This window comes from Typopeltis vanoorti, chromosome 5 (assembly GCF_054136105.1).
Source record: "Typopeltis vanoorti isolate ZY-2024b chromosome 5, IOZ_Tvanoo_1.0, whole genome shotgun sequence".
In the NCBI taxonomy this organism is placed as follows: Eukaryota; Metazoa; Arthropoda; class Arachnida; order Uropygi; family Thelyphonidae; genus Typopeltis; species Typopeltis vanoorti.
Genome location: NC_143553.1, coordinates 143,383,492 through 143,401,738, shown reverse-complemented (window position 1 = coordinate 143,401,738; position 18,247 = coordinate 143,383,492). Strand labels below are relative to the sequence as shown.

The window sequence follows — 18,247 nt, the reverse complement described above, 5'->3', positions numbered from 1 at the left end:
ATCCACAAGTCCTCTTTTACCAGCTCCCCCCCCCCCATCTCTTCTTTGGCCACCCACGCCTCCTCCTTCCTTGCACATCATCTGCATGACCTTTCTTCCCACATATTCGTCATCCCTCCTCATCACATGACCAAACCATCTCAACCTTGCCTCCTGTATCTTTGCTCCTAAGTTCGTAACTTTCACCATTCTCCTTACATAGTCATTTCTCATACGATCCTTTCTGGTCACACCACACATCCACCTAAGCATTCTCATCTCCACTACCTCCATCCTACTGATGTTATTTTTCCTCAGAGCCACAGTTTCCATAGCATATGTCATAGCTGGCCTCACTAGTGTCCTATAGATTTTGCCTTTCAGATTGCTCGGCACCCTCTTATCGCATAGCACTCCAGCCATCTCTCTCTCCAGTTCCTCCAACCCGCTTGTATCCTGCATCCCACTTCCTTGTCAGCCCCTCCATTTTCTTTCACTGTTGAACCTAAGCATCTAAAGTCCCTCACCTTCCTGATAACATTTCCTTCCAGCTCCAGATCTGTCTCCTGGCTGCCGTCCACTTTGCAACACATATACTCTGTCTTACTTCTGCTGTCTCATACCTCTCTCTTCCAGTACTTTCCTCCATCTTTCCAGTTTAGCTGCCACTTCTTCTCTTGAATCTGCACACAACAAGATGTCATCTGCATACAACATTGTCCAAGGTGCGTCTTCTCTCACCTCCTCCGTCACCACCTCCATCACAATATTAAACAGAAATGGACTTAATGCTGACCCTTGATGCAAGCCAACTGTTACTTGAAAACTTTCTGTCTGTCCTAGACAGGTCCGAACTCTTGTCTTCACATTTCTGTACATCTCCTGCATCAATCTGACATATTTCTCTGGTACTTTCTTCTCCCTCAGACTTCTTGCCTTGGCACTCTATCGAGTGAAACCAATAATTACAGGAAATTCTATATTTGGTTGGTGTAATTAAATTCCTAAAAGGTGTAAATATGTGAGCTAACATTAAGGAGACATGAACCATGTGAGAATGATTGGCATATATAAGGGAGAGAAAGAAAGAACGGGAATGAATAGAAATCTTTTCATCATAGACAATGTTATTCTATAATCTCTAGACATACTCATTTGTATTTATGATGGGCATAATTAAAAAATAAGTAAGAATAAGAGGAGGGAAAGATTTGTTTGCAAAATATAACTAGTCGATAATAAACAGTACCTAGATATGCCTCCTCCCTGAAATCATTTACTATGGCTTAGTAAATGACTGCAGGGAGGAGGTATATCCATCAAATTAATAAAGTTAATCAGTTGATTTGTTTTTTAAATTTATATTTTGCTTTTTTGTTTTCTAAGAAGAATCTGCTTTTATTAATTAATGATTGTTATGATCAGTGTGCACTTTTTACACAGTAATAAATCCTAGATATATTTTGTTGTAGATCACCAAACACAGTCCCTTTTTTGTAAAACACAGGATTTATTTTTATCAACAGAAATAGATGGATGTTTTACTCACTATATCTAATCTTTCCAAAGACTGGAGTCTCTGTATAAATGCAAAACTTCTTCCCCTCATAGATAACTTACTGCCCAAAATCAAGCAAACCAAAGTAGAAGTTTTATTAATCACTAAATCCAGTACAGAGACAATAAGAGTCTATGTACCATATTTAGTGGCAAGTGGAATGAATAGTAAAAAATACATCTCCACATAATGAAAAACACACATTCTTTCTCATATACAACATAGATATAAAACAAAGTAGAAGTTTCAATGTAGCACTAAAATACAGCATTTAACTAAATATAATGTCCTAACAGCCTATTTCAAATTTGCAGATGCAAAAAATGTCGTCACACTTGTTCATAATACAGTCAATGAATGCATAAACCAACGGATTTATGCAAAGCAAAATTTCAAAAGTATCAAATACACACAGCTTGAAATCAGAATTACATTTCAGATTTTCTATATCATGAATCTATATTTTTAATAATGATATTAATCTATATCATTATAAAAAAAAAAAAAATTAAACTGTCACATATATACTGAAAAACTAAAAATGTGCTTGTCCAATGCAGAAAGGAAGGGACAAGTAGAACGAGTCAGTACCTGATGTACAACACGCACAGGACAAAGTTCAGTGTGAACAAGTTAAAAATGGTACAAATTCAGTCTTACTCAACTTGATTGAACCATTAGCATTAACATTTAGAGTAGCATGTCTCTATTTTTCCCTAAGTTTTTCCTATTCATGCCAAGGAAAATAAAAATTACAAACTCTAGCCCTATCATAAACACTATACTATTTGCTAGTTACTTATGCTAAGTTAATTCTTTTTATGTGTAATTCAGTGTTGAACAATTTCTACAATAATATAATCTATCTATCCAAGCAACAAATAATGCAAGAATCAAGTTAGGTGTGGACATTGCAAAACTGATAAAGAAAATACAATGGATTACTGAAATATTAAGAAGAACATACAAAGAGGATAAAAACAACCATTTCACATTGTATAAGCTCTCTAGGATCAAACAAGACTTACTGCTACAGCACAATCGTGGTGTGGTTGGATTGGATCAGAATAGATTCAGCCAGCAGAACGTTTTTGCAGCAGAACACTATCTACTCAGGCACGAGGCTGACAAATGTACTTAGGCCATTTGTCAGCCTCGTGCCTGAGTAGATAGTGTATTCACCTCCAATCAATGGGCTGTGGGTTTGAATCCCCACCATGGGCATAAATGTTTATGATATATTTGAGTGACAAATGAATTCCAGTGAGAGGTGAAACCACCAACTTAATTACTGGACAACATAAGTAGCTTGAAAGACCAAACATGGGAACTCCTCCCCCCCCCCCACAGATTCAAGATTATCTAATCCTCAAGCCATTATGAAACTAATGTACTAGGTATTTACAGCCTTTCATGGGTGAGATTTGCATACAAAAAGGATTAAAGAATATTTCAGTACAGAATATGAGAGAAAAAAAAGGAAATTCTATTTATTTATAAGAAATCAACATTATCTTAAGTAATCAAATTTTTATAAACTTACAATTTTTTCCTCCACAGCATAAGACTATATCATTCACCCAGTCTGTGTGATGTTCCATAGACTGCACATAAGGGTGGTCCTAAAGGAGTGTGAGAGGGAACACAGTTAATTTCAGAAGTAATTTGGTTATCTTTTGAAAATATGTTTTAGGGAAACTGACCGAATATATAAAAATTTACCTTCATATTGCGTACATTCCAGATGCGAATTATGGAATCTCTACCTGCTGAGTATAGCCGATGTAAATATGGATCATACTGAAGTGAATTGACACCTGACCTATGGAATTCCTCTACTTCATCTCTAATTACAAATGAAACCTAAAAAATTTATATTGATAATTTATATTACAACACATATAATCAACTGCCTGATATTATGAAGAGTATATTCAGTAAATAACACACACAAATTTTCAAAAATGATTTTTAATATATTATATAGAAACCAATTTAGCTTATTTAACAAACGCTACAGAATAAACAAACTTCATTAATCCTTTAAATTATAAATAGCAAATGAATTATAAACTGCTGGCTTAGTTGGCCGAGTGGATAGCATACTCGCTCTCCAACCCATGGATTATTTTAAAAGCCTGCTCTGGATAAGCTTGTATGGCTCCTTGAGTTTACAAGGCTTGTCTGCATAATGTTTACAAAAAAAATGTACAATAGTAATTAGGATCATTATATAAAATGCTTGCTGCCATGATAACAGTTTGCTTGTCTTGCTAAAACAAATATGCAAAAAATCCCACAAAGAATAGAGACCAGCTTTTAGATTTCTTTTGGAACACATAAGCATCTCAGGTATTTGTTTATCACTACACACATAACAGTTCTACTCCAGCTAGACAGATTCTGATGAAATTTCATATCTGACAGCTTTATTAAAAATTTATCTTAATTTTTAGCTCAAATTGGAACAATAAACAACCAATTGTATATGAGGTGAGGGATCTGAGAAAAGAGCAGACTATCTAAAAATAACAGGATAAGTAGTTGGGGGGGATGAAGTATAATAAATGAATCTTCTCTCCAAAATTCATAAGAAATCCCTCTGAAGCCTGTTGTAGATTTTATCAAACCCTTCATCTTTAAACTTTCTAAACAACCATCTTTAGCTCTATATGTCTTCACAGGTCATTCTTCTTCTTAAACACAAAAATCATAACTTTGATTTCATGTAAAAATTAGAAACCTGTGCTTGGAAGACAATATTAAGCCTAATGCGCTGACATATTCACAATCATTCTTTTGACTAATACTCTAAGGATGTGGAGAGGTTTCTCATCTGACACCTTATCAAAATTTTCACATTTGTAAACAATTTACAATACCCATCAGCATGAACTCTCAAAATAAAGAATTTCCATGGGTTTCTCCTGTCACCCACACTGGCCAATTAATACATGAAATGCATTATAATAAATTAAGTTTAATCCTTTATCCAAGTGTAAGCAAACAAAGTTTGCGCCTGAAAATATCTTCAGGACTGAGGTAAAGTAGCAACACCAAGCAACTCCGAGCAAAGGTGGATCAAGCACTCATCACTCCTTATCTCAGTATCTCCCATAATGCAAAGCACATCTCCTTGTGGACATGTATACTGCTATGCATTAAGGGCCACTACCCAGACCGGTTTCAACCTTTATTGAGGTCTTGTCAGTGTGTGGTAGATCCAAACGTGGAGATACTAAGGCAGAAGCAATAGGAGAGGTCATATTTACCTATAGGAGTTGCCAACAGGTGTACCACCTTATTATTGAATTACTCTGGATTTAGATTTTGGAAGTTTATTTTTCACTTCGTTAGACTATAATAAATTAAGTTTAATCCTTTATCCAAGTGTAAGCAAACAAAGTTTGTGTCAGAAAATATCTTCAGAACTGAGGTTGCTTCTGCCTTAGTATCTCCACGTTTGGGTCTGCCTCCCACTGACGAGACCTCAATAAAGGTTGAAACCGGTCTGGGTAGTGGCCCTTCATTTAATGCATGTCTGCAAGGAGATGTGCTTTGCATTATGGGAGATACTGAGACAAGGAGTAATGAGAGCTTGGTCCACCTTTGCTCGGAGTTGCCTGGTGTTGCACTACCTTACCTCAGTCCTGAAGATATTTTCAGGCACAAACTTTGTTTGCTTACACTTGGATAAAGGATTAAACTTAATTTATTATGGGCTAACCAAGTGAAAATAAACTTCCAACATCTTTCTCTAAATCCAGAGTAATTCAATAATAAGGTGGTACACCTGTTGGCAACTCCTATAGGTAAATATTACCTCTCCTATTGCTTCTGCCTTAGTATCTCCACATTTAGGTCTGCCTCCCACTGATGAGACCTCAATAAACGTTGAAACCGGTCTGGGTAGTGGCCCTTCCCTTAATGCATAACAGTATACATGTCTGCAAGGAGATGTGATTTGCATTATAGGAGATACTAAGACAAGGAGGGATGAGAGCTTGGTCCACCTTTGCTCAGAGTTGCACTACCTTACCTCAGTCCTGAAGATATTTTCAGGCACAAACTTTGTTTGCTTATACTTGGATAAAAGATTAAACTTAATTTATTATAGTCTAGCCAAGTGAAAAATAAACTTCCAACATGAAATGTATTAACTGGCCTTTGCTCTTTAAAATTCTCTCTTTGAATACAAAAAGATTCAACAAAAAGAATTTTAGATACTATACTATACGTTCCAACCAACTTATTCAGTGCTGAGCTAGCCTTCTTACACAACAAATCAACTCTGTTCATGCAACAGAAATGAAGAAAATACTACTGTTTCTTATGACCTACTTTTAAGATATGATAGCAGTATACAATATGAAGAACAAATATTATTTATACGGGTACTCCATGTAGTCAAAAGACTCATCGTGGGAGACCCTACCTTAGCTATCCGTTAATTAGCTAGGGTCTCCCACAACATGCCATACATCTCCTTAAACTTATTTACTGTTGGGGAGCTCACAACCACTTCTGGCAATCCATTCCACTCATTCACCACTCTCAAAGTAAAGAACCTAGACCACACACCTTTACTAACCACACTTTTACACAACTTCCAAGTGTGAGCTTTTGTTTTCCCCATACTCCCCATGTATTGAAAAATTTCTTTCGTCTCCTCCACCTGCCAGCTAAACTCTGCAATCCACACACCTTCAATCTATCCTCACAGGGAACATTTCATGGGTCACCAGCTTGGTCACTCATCTCTGAATCCTCTCCATCACCTCCTGATCCCCAAAAACCATATGTGACCAAATCTAGGTGCAGTAGTCTGGCTGAATCATAGTCTTATAAAGAGGGATAACAACCTTCCTATTTTTACTTGTCAATGTGTTCTTCAACATCCAAGTAATCCTCTGAGCTATTTTGCCAACTCTTGCAATATCTCCTCTGAATTTCAAATCTCTCTCCACCATTACCTTCAGATCCCTAGCCTCATCAATTTCCTATGAACTTGTACTATCAATATGATACGAAACATGTAATGTTTTCATCCTGAAGTGCAATACCTTACCTCTGGACATCTTACAATTTACAACATTAAGACAACCATTGTCCTTTGTCCACAGTGACAATTTATTTAAATAATCCTGTAAGATATCTACACCACATTTATCAACTATTGCCCTCCCAAGTTTTGCATCATCAACAAACCACTGAATATCCCATTTCAAATCTTCCACTATGTCATTAAAGTACAAAGTAATGAGCAGTGGTCCTAGCCCTGGGGTGCTCCACTAGTCACCCTCATTCAACTTGATTCTACTCCATGATAAACTACCTTCTGTTATCTGTCTATCAGTCACACCCTATCCATGTCACCAGCCATATATCTATTCTCATTTGCATGTAATAGTTTTCCATGTGGTATTGTGTCAAATGCCTTTGCAAAGTCCAGCAATATCATGGTGTAGCCATTTCCTTTATCCAATTCTTCTGTCATTTTATTGCAAAATGTGAATAAATTACTGAGGCAGGAACTACCTTTTAGCCATGCTACCCCCTACAACACATCATATTCCTATCCACCCATTTCTGAATTTTACTTCTAACCAACTTTTCCAATATTTTAACCACTACTACAGATATACTAATTGGTCTGTAATTTTCTACTTCTGACTTGGAGCCACCTTTATGTAACAGAACTATCTTCCCCTCTTTCCACTCTATTTGAAAACCTTGCCAGAATCATATCATGAAAAGTACAACAAATGATTATGGTGCTACTGTAATTAATAAAATCACTCTCAAAAACTAACAACAAAAATTAAAAATAAACAAAAGAATCTAACCAAAAAAATATGAAAAACAAAGCAAAAATTTCTACCAAAAAAAATCAAATCATTTTTACATTTCACTAACATCTGAAGCATAAACACAAACCTAAGTGATATACATCAGCACTTAGACATCTTGACTAGCCTTCCTATTTTTGATAGAAACCTAAATTGCAGCCACAACAATAACAACAGTCTACTTAACTATCCAAATTACTCTATAATTTCCTTTCACCACACTATTGTTGAACACTACAAAATTTGTAAAATGAGTAAAAAAGAACAAAATATGCTCTCATCATCAAAACCATGAAAAGGCTATGAGGTCAGAGGCCTTTCTCTACCAATGCTAACATTGGTAGAGAAATCTGAAAAGAGAGCTGTCATTCCCCATAACATATGGGGAATGACCAAAGAGTAAACTGGTTATCTTATAATTACAGAGTTAAAAGATCACAGGAGGTTAGTTTGCTGAGCACTTCCAAGGTACACATTCATTAGGCTTGATCATATACCTTGGAAATGCCAAATGCTGAAAACAGCAGCAGCAGTTTTCTACAAACTTTCCAAAGCATTATCCAGATTAGTTTGGTTTTGTTGCAAACATGGCCAAAGCAATGAAGGCTATGAGAACAATATATTATACTAGATGAATGAATGTTCTCTGGCTGGCTGGTGTGCTGTTTTGTGATATGGAAAAAAGTTTCTAAAAAGAAAACCATTCATTTCCATATGAGACTGGCTAACTTACTTTCAGCTGAATCCCCTTACACAGGTTTCATGCATACTAGATATGACTCGAATGTACTACACAGATGTTGTGTGCTCAGTAGTGAGAGATGCAGGAGTTCAACTGCAAGCAAACAACTTGTTTCACATCTTCCTGTTTTATTCCATCTACCTTTGTCCTCTGGAACAGCCTTCCTTATGAAGTTTCCTAACAAATAACCTCCAACTTTTCAAGAAAAATTTCAAGGGGTTGTTCCCAGAATCAGATTTCTTCCTCCCCAATCCTAACCTGCACCTCACATATAGAAGTGATGTGCTATAGGTTTTCCACCTTTCATGTATCAGAATGACATTAAAAAACTTCTGTGGATCTAGAATGATAGAATTCCATATTGAGGTTCATTGATTAACCATGGGGTTGCAGGTGGTGGTTAAGTTAACTGTTAATGATGGACTAGAATAAGACAACAGATATTGTTTAATAGCAAATTTTTATCTTTTTTTTTTGGAATGGGCTGAACATAATCTTGCAATCCATACTGTGGTATGTGTCAGCTGAGTACAGATAAGTGGGACACAACTAAGGATACCATCAGAACTAAAAGTCCATTTTTGGTACCTAGATGATTCATGATTCTTCTGATGTTTTTCCAGTACAAGGGCACGAGGTATGTGATGCACTGTGTCTTGTATAGTTGAAGGTGACTTCCTTGATTGTCTATGTAGGAATTAAAGAAAAAGAATGATGCCAGGAAGTCAGCTTTATCTTTAGGCGTTGTTGCAAATGCTATTTAGATTGTGTGAGAAAAAGAGAGAGAGAAGGAGGGGGGGAGCAGATCAACAGAAATTGCAACAATGGTCTTTGCAAGGAACTGGATGTCATGACTGTCATTTATACAAGCTTTCTGCATTCAGCTCTTTCCAAGTTACATTTGAATTTGCTTATTGGTTGTTTTGTAATTATGGCATACCTGAATGCAGGGGCTGAGATAAAGATGAAATTTTCTTTCAAGCTGCATGTGATATGCTGAAATTTTTCCCTTAATTGTCTTGCACAGATGTTGGAATACTGAGACTTGTTATAATTGTACAGATCCCTCCATGGAGTATAAAGACCTATCAAAGAGAGACACTAACTATCCACACAATATCTACTGTACTTTTCTTTGAACTCACTGACAAAGTACTCCCAACAGACTATGACAACTCATTTCACTCATTTACCACTCACCAAACAAAAAATCTAGTCTAGTCCTCATACCTCTGCTAACCATACTGTTAATCAATTTCTAGGAACAACCCCTTATTCTTCACCTCTAGCCTATTTATCTGAATGGAACAGGGAATGAAATCCTTCATTGCAACAAAAATAATTTTAGAGCTCCTAAACACTTGTTTGGATTAGGAGAGTAGAAAGGAAATGTCCAAGTTGGCACTGGTGTATGCCAAAAAAAATGAGATTGGATGTGGCTAAGGGAAAGACATTCCACATGAGGAAACATGGCAAGGTTATGAGCAGTTACCATTAGGAGAAATGATTAAGAGATCAGCATCTCTTCTTAAATTAAAAGATCAAATTGACAGTATAAACCCTTATGGGGTGTACAGGATACCACAACAATCCTACATGGCAATATTCACATTATTACTAACTTTTCAATTGACAATCCGAAAATTCCTCCAAATTAATCTGTTATCTGCCAGGGCTCCAATACTGAAATATCTTATATTTCAATCTTCTAAGGCACTACATCAACCTGTCTAAATTTTGGTCTTCCTCTAGATCAGTGGTCGCCAAACTTCTTTGACCATCGACCCCTTCAAGAGTTTCTTGAATTTTTATCGACCCCCCCCCTCTATTTTACAATTACGTAATTATAATAGGACATGCAAAAAAGACAATGAGTTTTTAGATTGTTTATTTATTAGTTATTACAGTGTTTATTGTATGTATAATATAGTATATTATATTACTATCACTAGTAATATCACTGGTATTACCAGTGATATTAATAAACTACTGGTATTAATATCACTGGTATTACTACCAGCCCTGCTGAACTCTTCAACATAGAGAAGTTTAGTTCGTGAATGGATAATGATTGGATTATAATATGTATGTTGATGAATTTTAGAACATTAATGCTCACTTGTTTGTCGATGCTCAAAAATGAGACTGGGATCAACATGTGCACGGTTCTTATTTACTTATACTTACACGTATTCAATCTCGCTTCCGCCGCGCAGGAACCACAACATCCGTTTATTGGTAAATACTTCATTCTAGCCCACTTGATTGGCCTCCAAAACTATTTTCATGACCTCGCTCCATCTTACAGGTCCTATTCATGTCACTGTTACCACGATTCACTCTTAATTGCGTTGTCATTCAGGATGGAGGTAATCCAAGTTAACCGAATAAAATATTACCTGTACAATGATGTCTTATATTTTTCTATAGACCCGAATCGACCCCTAACAATGTTATATCGACCACTTTGGCGACCACTGCTCTAGATCTTTTTCCTGTCATTATAGCACCAAACATCTGCTTTGCTAACCCTTCCTTACCCATTTTGTTTGTGACCATACTACCTTAGGTTAGCTCCGCTCAGACATTCCATAGCAGAGCTAATCCAAGGTGGTATGGTCACAAATCCTTGATAGTTCCTTTATATTTTTAATATGATTCTATTATTGATACCATCTTTTCATTCCTTTAATTTTTCTGAGAACTATCATATCTTTGGTTTCAAGTCCCTGATCAACTATTTCTAAACAAGCTCTGTGGCCCATAAGTTAAAATTGATGCGAATGCCATCCTGCATACTAGTTTACATACATACATACATCTTCAAGGCCCACCTTTCCTAATTGGGTTGTGGGGGCAACAGCTGCAAGAGGAACTTCCAATGGTCATGATCCTCTGCCACCAAGCTCAGGTGTTCTGGTGGGATTCCCAAACGTGTCCACCCAAGGTCTTGGATATAATCTATTCAGCGAGTCCTTGGCCTTCCACGTGGCCTCCCACCCTCTGGCTTGGCAAAGAGGGCCTGCTGAGGGAGCCTCTCTCTCTTGTGGCATTCTGACCAGGTGCCCGTACCAACGTAACTGTGATCTCTCAACATGGAGAAGCAGTGGTTGAGTATTGAGGGTTTCCCGAATTGCAGAGCTTCTGACTCTGTCGAGTCTTGTCAGCCCCGCAACCCCTCGAAGGAACCTCATTTCAGCCGCTTGGATTCATGTCCGCATTCTTTCAGTCATTACTCAACTCTCATGACCATAGGTGAGGATGGGGACATACTGTATTGAAAACAGCCAGCTTTGCCTTCTGGCTTAATTCCCGTTTCAATACTGCTGAACGGCCAAGCTCCCACAATATTGAGCTTGCTAAGCCAATTCGAGTATCTAGCTTTATGTCCCATTTTCCATCATTCATGAATATGGACATAAGGTATTTAAACTTCTCCACCTGCCTCATTGGGACTCCACTTACATTTAGAGTGCACTGGGATGGTTGTCTTGAGACCACAAATGTTTCAGTTTTGGCCACACTGATCGTCATTCCGGCATCTGCACAAACAACTACAAACCTATCCAGGGTCCGCTGGAGGTCATCTGTGGAAGAGCTAAGCAGAACTAGGTCATCTGCAAAAAGCAGAGGTCCAATGCTACATCTTCCAATTCTAACACATTCACTGCCTCTGCTGTGCCTATCAATCCAGTCCATAAATATTATGAAAAGGAGGGGTGACAGAACACACCCTTGGCGGAGGCCAACGAAGACTGTGAAAGGTTCTGTTTACCCTGACACAAAACTCTGGGCATTAATACAGGGACTTGATGGCAGCTAATAGTTGGCCATCCACTCCATACTCCTGTACTACTTGCTAAAGCTTATCCCGAGGAACCCGGTCATACTAGTTTAGTATTTTAAATTATTTCTTTCTTATTCCATATAGATTTACTCAGCTGACTGCCCATCATACTAGCTTTGTTAATTCTGCTGTCTATTTTCATATTTAATTTACCCTCTTAACTTAAAAACGTGTCTAAATAGCTTAAATGTGTTACTTGTTCTATAGGTTCTCCATTCAGGATGCAACTGACTTAAATGTCTATTTTTGTGGTCTTTTTTATTGCAGATTTTCATATTAAATTTGTTACAGCATTATTCAATTCAGTTAAGGCATCTTGCAGACTAGTAGTGGATTTATTTATGATTTACAAAATCAATCATGCTCATAATGTATACATACATGATGATGAATAAGAGTGGAGATAGTATGCACCTTTGTCTATTTCAAATCTAAATCATGCCCTGTATCTCCTTCAATTCTAATTACTGACTTACACTTTAAATATACTTATGTATTGCTCAATATGTCCCATTTACACTACAGAATTGTAGTATTTTGAACTGCTTTTCTCTCGGCACCTTGCCTTTTTGAGATCTACAAAATTTACAAAACTGATCCTTGATATATTCATATAATTTCTCAACAATTTGTCTTAAAGTGAAATTCTGATCCTAACAGCCCTTATTTAGCTCGATTATAATAGAAAACTATAAATGTGCCAATCTGCTGACAGAAAATTTCTCATTCATAAACTTTCTTTTCTTTTTTTAGTAAAATCATTTATGCTTCATAAACATTATATGCAGTTGCAGGGTTTGAAAAATGATAGGCTAATGCTACATACAATCTAGAATTTGCTTGCAATGCAGTGATACATCTGATTAAAAGAATTCTTAGAACTTCCCGATTATTTTTTTTTATGTGAATCCCACCCAGGAATGGCCACAAGACTGATTAGATAATCCAGAAACTCTATATTAGAGAGCAAAATGAAACTTTGTTTCAGGCCACTTCATACTACATATATAAAGGATAATGGTCTCACATGGGGCAATGAAATTCATATGCCACCTAATGACATTCCTAATCAATCGTGCTCATGGTGAGATTCAAACCCAAATACTGCTGGGTGGAGAGTGGATAAACTATATACTTGGCCAACAAGACCTATCTATTGATAATACAACAGCAGTCACTGAAGTTGCCAATAATGTAATGAAAACATGTTGAATTAATTTATTGGCAGCCTAAAGCTGTTAAATGCTTTTCTTAATAAAAGACTCATTAAAACTATTTTTTAAAAAATGGTAGATTTGATATAATTCAATTCTTGTCATATCTTTAGTGGAACACATATTACGAACACTGTGTAATAACATCTTAATGGTTCCAACTTTTTTTTAATTGGGATGATTAGTAGTAGCATGGATATAATGAAAAACTGAAAATTATAACCTACCATTCAGCTGACAAAGAATCAATATATCTAAAAAAAGCTAGCTGATTGCTTTTAACTACTCTAAGGTAAGCAATTCTAGGATGAACCAATTATTTTAGACAAAGAGTTTCTATTGAGTTTCTATAGAGAACTATTGAATATCGCAAAAATATCAACATATCTTTACCATACTATAGGCTTAAGAGAAATGTCATTAAGGAGATGATATTCAAAGCATTCCATGTAGTAGTTAGTAAGTGTATAAGAAAGAAAGAAAGGAAAGAGAGGTACAGCAATATATCAGTAGATTAAAGGTACCACCCATGGCCGTACCTTTAATCTGCTGATATACTGGACACTAAAATAACCAGAATGGATAACAAAGTCAAAAAGTTTGATAATATCCAGAAGAAAATCTTGTTTAAGTAAATTAATAGTATTTAGAGAGTATTTAATATTATTTATCTATCAAAGAAATATTTGTGACAAGAGATACTATATCAAGACTAATAATAATAAATGAAGGGCATAAACGAAGATTACAAACCTTAGTATATATCTAAATTCTAAAATCCAATTCACAATATGAGAAGCAGATTTTCCAATAAAGGAAGATAATAATGTAAACAAGTATTTAGAAATAATAAATTTAGTTTAATCTTTTATCCAAGTGTGAGCAAACACAGTTTGTGCCTGAAAGTATCTTCAGGACTGGGGTAAGGTGGTACAACACCGGGCAACTCGTTGCAAAAGGTGTAGCAAGCTAACATCACTCCTATATCAGTATCTCCCATAATGCAAAACATCTCCTTGCAGATATGTATAATGTTATGCATTAAGGGAAGGGCCACTATCCAGACTAGTTTCGACCTTTATTGAGGTCTCTTCAGTGGGAGCCAGGCCCAAGTGGAGATACCAGGTAGAAGCATTAGCAAGGTCATCTCTACCTAGGAATTGCCAAACGGTGGATGTTGAAAGTTTATTTTTCACTTGGTTAGACTATATAGGTAGAGATGACCTAGCTAATGCTTCTGTCTGGTATTTCCACTTGGGCCTGGCTCCCTCTGAAAAGACCTCAATAAAGGTCAAAACTAGTCTGGGTAGTAGCCCTTCCCTTAATGCATAACGTTATACATATCCACAAGGAGATGTGTTTTGCATTATGGGAGATACTGAGATAGGAGTGATGTTAGCTTGCTCCACCTTTGCAACGAGTTGCTCGGTGTTGTACTACCTTACCCCAGTCCTGAAGATACTTTCAGGCACAAACTTTGTTTACTCACACTTGGATAAAGGATTAAACTAAATTTATTATAGTCTAACCAAGTGAAAAATAAACTTTCAAAGTATTTAGAAACTTACATACGTAGGGCAGATGATGCAATCTACTACAGGTCTTAATGGAACACCAAGTTACGAATCTTAGGAAGACCATATAATCTGGGTGGATGAGCATAATAGATTTCAAGTTTTTTTTCTTTAATTCTTTGTCCCAACTGGATATGTTGTCAATTAATTTCTTAACTTTATTAATTTGTCTGGTGGTGAGATGAGACGAGAGGGGATAATAAGTAGAAAAATCAGAGCATTAAGAAAATCTTTCTAAAATATTCTCTCCTATCTTATACAACTACCGCTCTGCCCATGTCAGCTTGGGTAATAATAAAATTATTCTTTAGAAAATTAAGTGCTTTAAATTCTGTTTTAAACTTAACTGTTAGGTTAGGTTTAAAACAGTTATATGAAAATTCTCCCCAGTGCCAATCCAATAAATACCTTTCAATAATTTAGAATGTCTCAATCACACCTTCACTCTTCCCCCCATCTTCTATCCACCAAACTTTAGTTTGCATGCCCTCTATCTCATAACCAACATTGCATGGACTGATATCATTTTTGTTATCTGCATCTACACCCTCTCCAAGGTTATTTCATCTCCTTCAAATCCTAGTGACCAGATCTGAGCAGTAATACAGATAAGGTCTGACCAGAGCTTTATGAAATGGAACTACCACAACCACCCTTTCATCTCTGATGATCAACATCCTCTTCAATGGTGCAGCAATTCTCTGGGTTGGCTTCACAACCTTTCTCTCCTTCTAATAACTCTACCATGAGTATAAAGTATTCCATCTGTAGATCTCAAACTTAAAACCTTACATTTAATTGCATTAAACTGACATCCCTAATCATATGCCCACCTTTCCTGCTTATTGAAGTCATTTTGAAGAATCAAAACATCAGCACTATTACTAATACCTCTTTTCCCAAGTTTTACATCATCTGAAAACAATTGAATATCTCCCTGTAATCCAACGATAAAAATCATTGACAAAGATTGAATGGTAATGGTCCCAATAGAATTTGTGGAACTCCAATTCCTATCTCCATGATACTGCTCCCTATATACATCTCTGATATCAAAAAGCCAGTTACCACTCCAATTTGCTAGCATGACATAACCTACACTTCAACTGAAATACCAACTTTTGTGGTACCTTGTCAAATGCCTTTTGCAAAATCCAAAACAAATGACAGTATCTGTTACTCTATTATAAAAGACAACCAGATTACTAAAAGAAATCTGGTTGCCTTTACAAATCCACGTAAAGTAGTCAAATCCACATAATCCATGAAGTCACCTTAACAAATCCATGCTGGCCTGCATAAATGATAGTGTCTTCATTTGTCCACTTCTGTATGCAAGTGCAAGTTCTTAACATTTTTTCTGAAATCTGAACTACCACAGAAGAAATACAAACTGGTTTATGGTTTGATTACCTCCATTCTACCACCACCATTCTTATGCAATGGCACTATCTTACCCTCCTTTCACTCTTCAGGAACTTGTCCTATTGCAAGACTAAATTAAACAGCCAGGTTTAATGACACAGTCAGTTTCATAGCACATTCTCTTAAAACAGTGCTCCCCAAACTTCTGGATATCAGGGCCCCCCTTTGAAAAAATTTAAATATTTCATGGCCCTCCCTCAAAAAAAAAAAAAAAATTGTAATATAGACATATATTATTATAATATTTATTGTATTTATATTCAATACAAACATACACAGCGAATATTGCAAAAATCAAATGCAAATATTACATTTTAGCATCTTACATACACATTTGACATGGCACATTATCTCATATTTTTATATAGGATATTGTTATTGTACAGTTGCAGTACAAGCACATGAAACATAAAACGATTAATAATAAAGAAAGAATTAAAAACATAAAAGAAGTTTAATAACAATTTAATGTGATGGATGTGTTTCAATACTGATACACAAAAAGTCAATATCAGGTAAAATATTTGAAACTGCAATTCTTAGATTTCTGCTTTGAAATGAAACTTATATGAATAAGCATACATTTACTAAGATTCATTAAGCACCAAAATACACAGAAGCAAAATTTGTGAACCAATACCGATGTGTGTTTTTTTTTCCATTAAAATATAAAAGATAACAAAAAATAAATAATAAAAATTAAGTACGTTTCTTTTAAGATAAAAAAAATCTACTTAGTCTTAAAACATTTTCAATTTGTTTTCATTATTTCACGGCCCCCCTCAACAAAACCTGCGGTGCCAAGGGGGCCACGGCTCACAGTTTGGGAAGCACTGTCTTAAAACAAGTGCAAAATCCAAAGCAGTCTCTCTGCCATACTATCCAGAGTGCTTGAAGCAGATGTATTCAGAATACATCCTCTTCATTCACTTCTAATCATTCAGTAATCCTCATCCCTTTGGGACTAAAGCCTGCTTAACCAGGATGGAATACCCTAAAAAGTAATCATTAAATAGCTCAATGTGTCATCTGGCTTGGTCATTCTGACTACTATCTCCAACCAGCAACGTAATCCATTAATAACCATTTTTCATTTTACTGGCCAAAGAGTGAAAACCTCCTGATTTCAAAAAGTATCCTATTAACTTTCTTATACCAAAGCACTTCAAGTAAAAACTGCACATAATTTCTTATGTGCAGTTTTTACTTGAAGTGCTTTGCTATGATAATTTTCCTATGATAATTAAAAAAAAAAAAAAAAAAGGCATTTTGAGAACACCAAACTAAATTTATTATGAGGACTTATAAATTTTTAGCAGCTTACAGATTTCTTGAGTTATATATTAACATTGAGTAAACCAGACCATCCCTGTGTATTTTAAGGTAATGCTCCCATGAGTTAGCAGAAACTGTCATTTTTCTTTAAGGGGGCTTGCTCTGTTTTAAACCAGAGCAAACCCCAAATGAACAGGACTGTTCAACTCCACAACAGAAATGATCTGCATAAGGCTTTCCAATTATAGGTCATTGGGTATTCAAAGTTATGGTTAAGATCAGTGAAAGGCTGGATCCAGAATTAACTGATAATTGCATGATGCTCTCTCTCTCTCTGTCATGCATGAATTTGTTAGAGAGAGAGAGAGAGAGGATCATGTTTTTATCTCTTTTTATATATCAACATAGGATGAGAAACGTATTGGACAAAGGACACATACACAATAGTATATTTATATTCTGCAAAGGACTTTTGATAGATTGCTACATGAAAAATTTTCAAAATTGAATTAAGACAGATGAGGGTTAGATAATGAACTAATAAGTTGGATAGCTGTCTGACAGGTTCGTGCAAGTTATGCATGGAAGAGCAGTATTCTAGAAGATTAAAATCACTAGTGGCATGACACAGGGGGTCTGTTTTAGAACCATTACTGGTTAAGTTATATTGGGAAAAGCTGGAGAGAGAGAACACTGAGGATTGAAGCAGCTGTGGCTTCATAGGAAGATTCAAGTGGACTGTCAGAGTGAGCTATCAATTTGAGGTCTTGAAGTGTAATCTGGA

At 36.0% G+C, this 18,247-nt stretch overlaps 1 protein-coding gene across 1 annotated transcript in view; it reads right to left on the bottom strand.

Annotated features, from left to right (window-relative positions):
- The window catches only part of LOC150106895 (WD repeat-containing protein 48), a 216,875-nt gene that overhangs the window by 195,281 nt on the left and 3,347 nt on the right, over positions 1-18,247 (bottom strand). Inside the window, exons 2-3 of the mRNA XM_090392799.1 lie at positions 3,260-3,400; positions 3,081-3,159 (exon numbers count right to left, since the gene is read on the bottom strand). Of these exons, the coding sequence (XP_090248925.1) occupies positions 3,081-3,159; positions 3,260-3,400 (220 nt within the window). The remainder of the gene's footprint in view (positions 1-3,080; positions 3,160-3,259; positions 3,401-18,247) is intronic.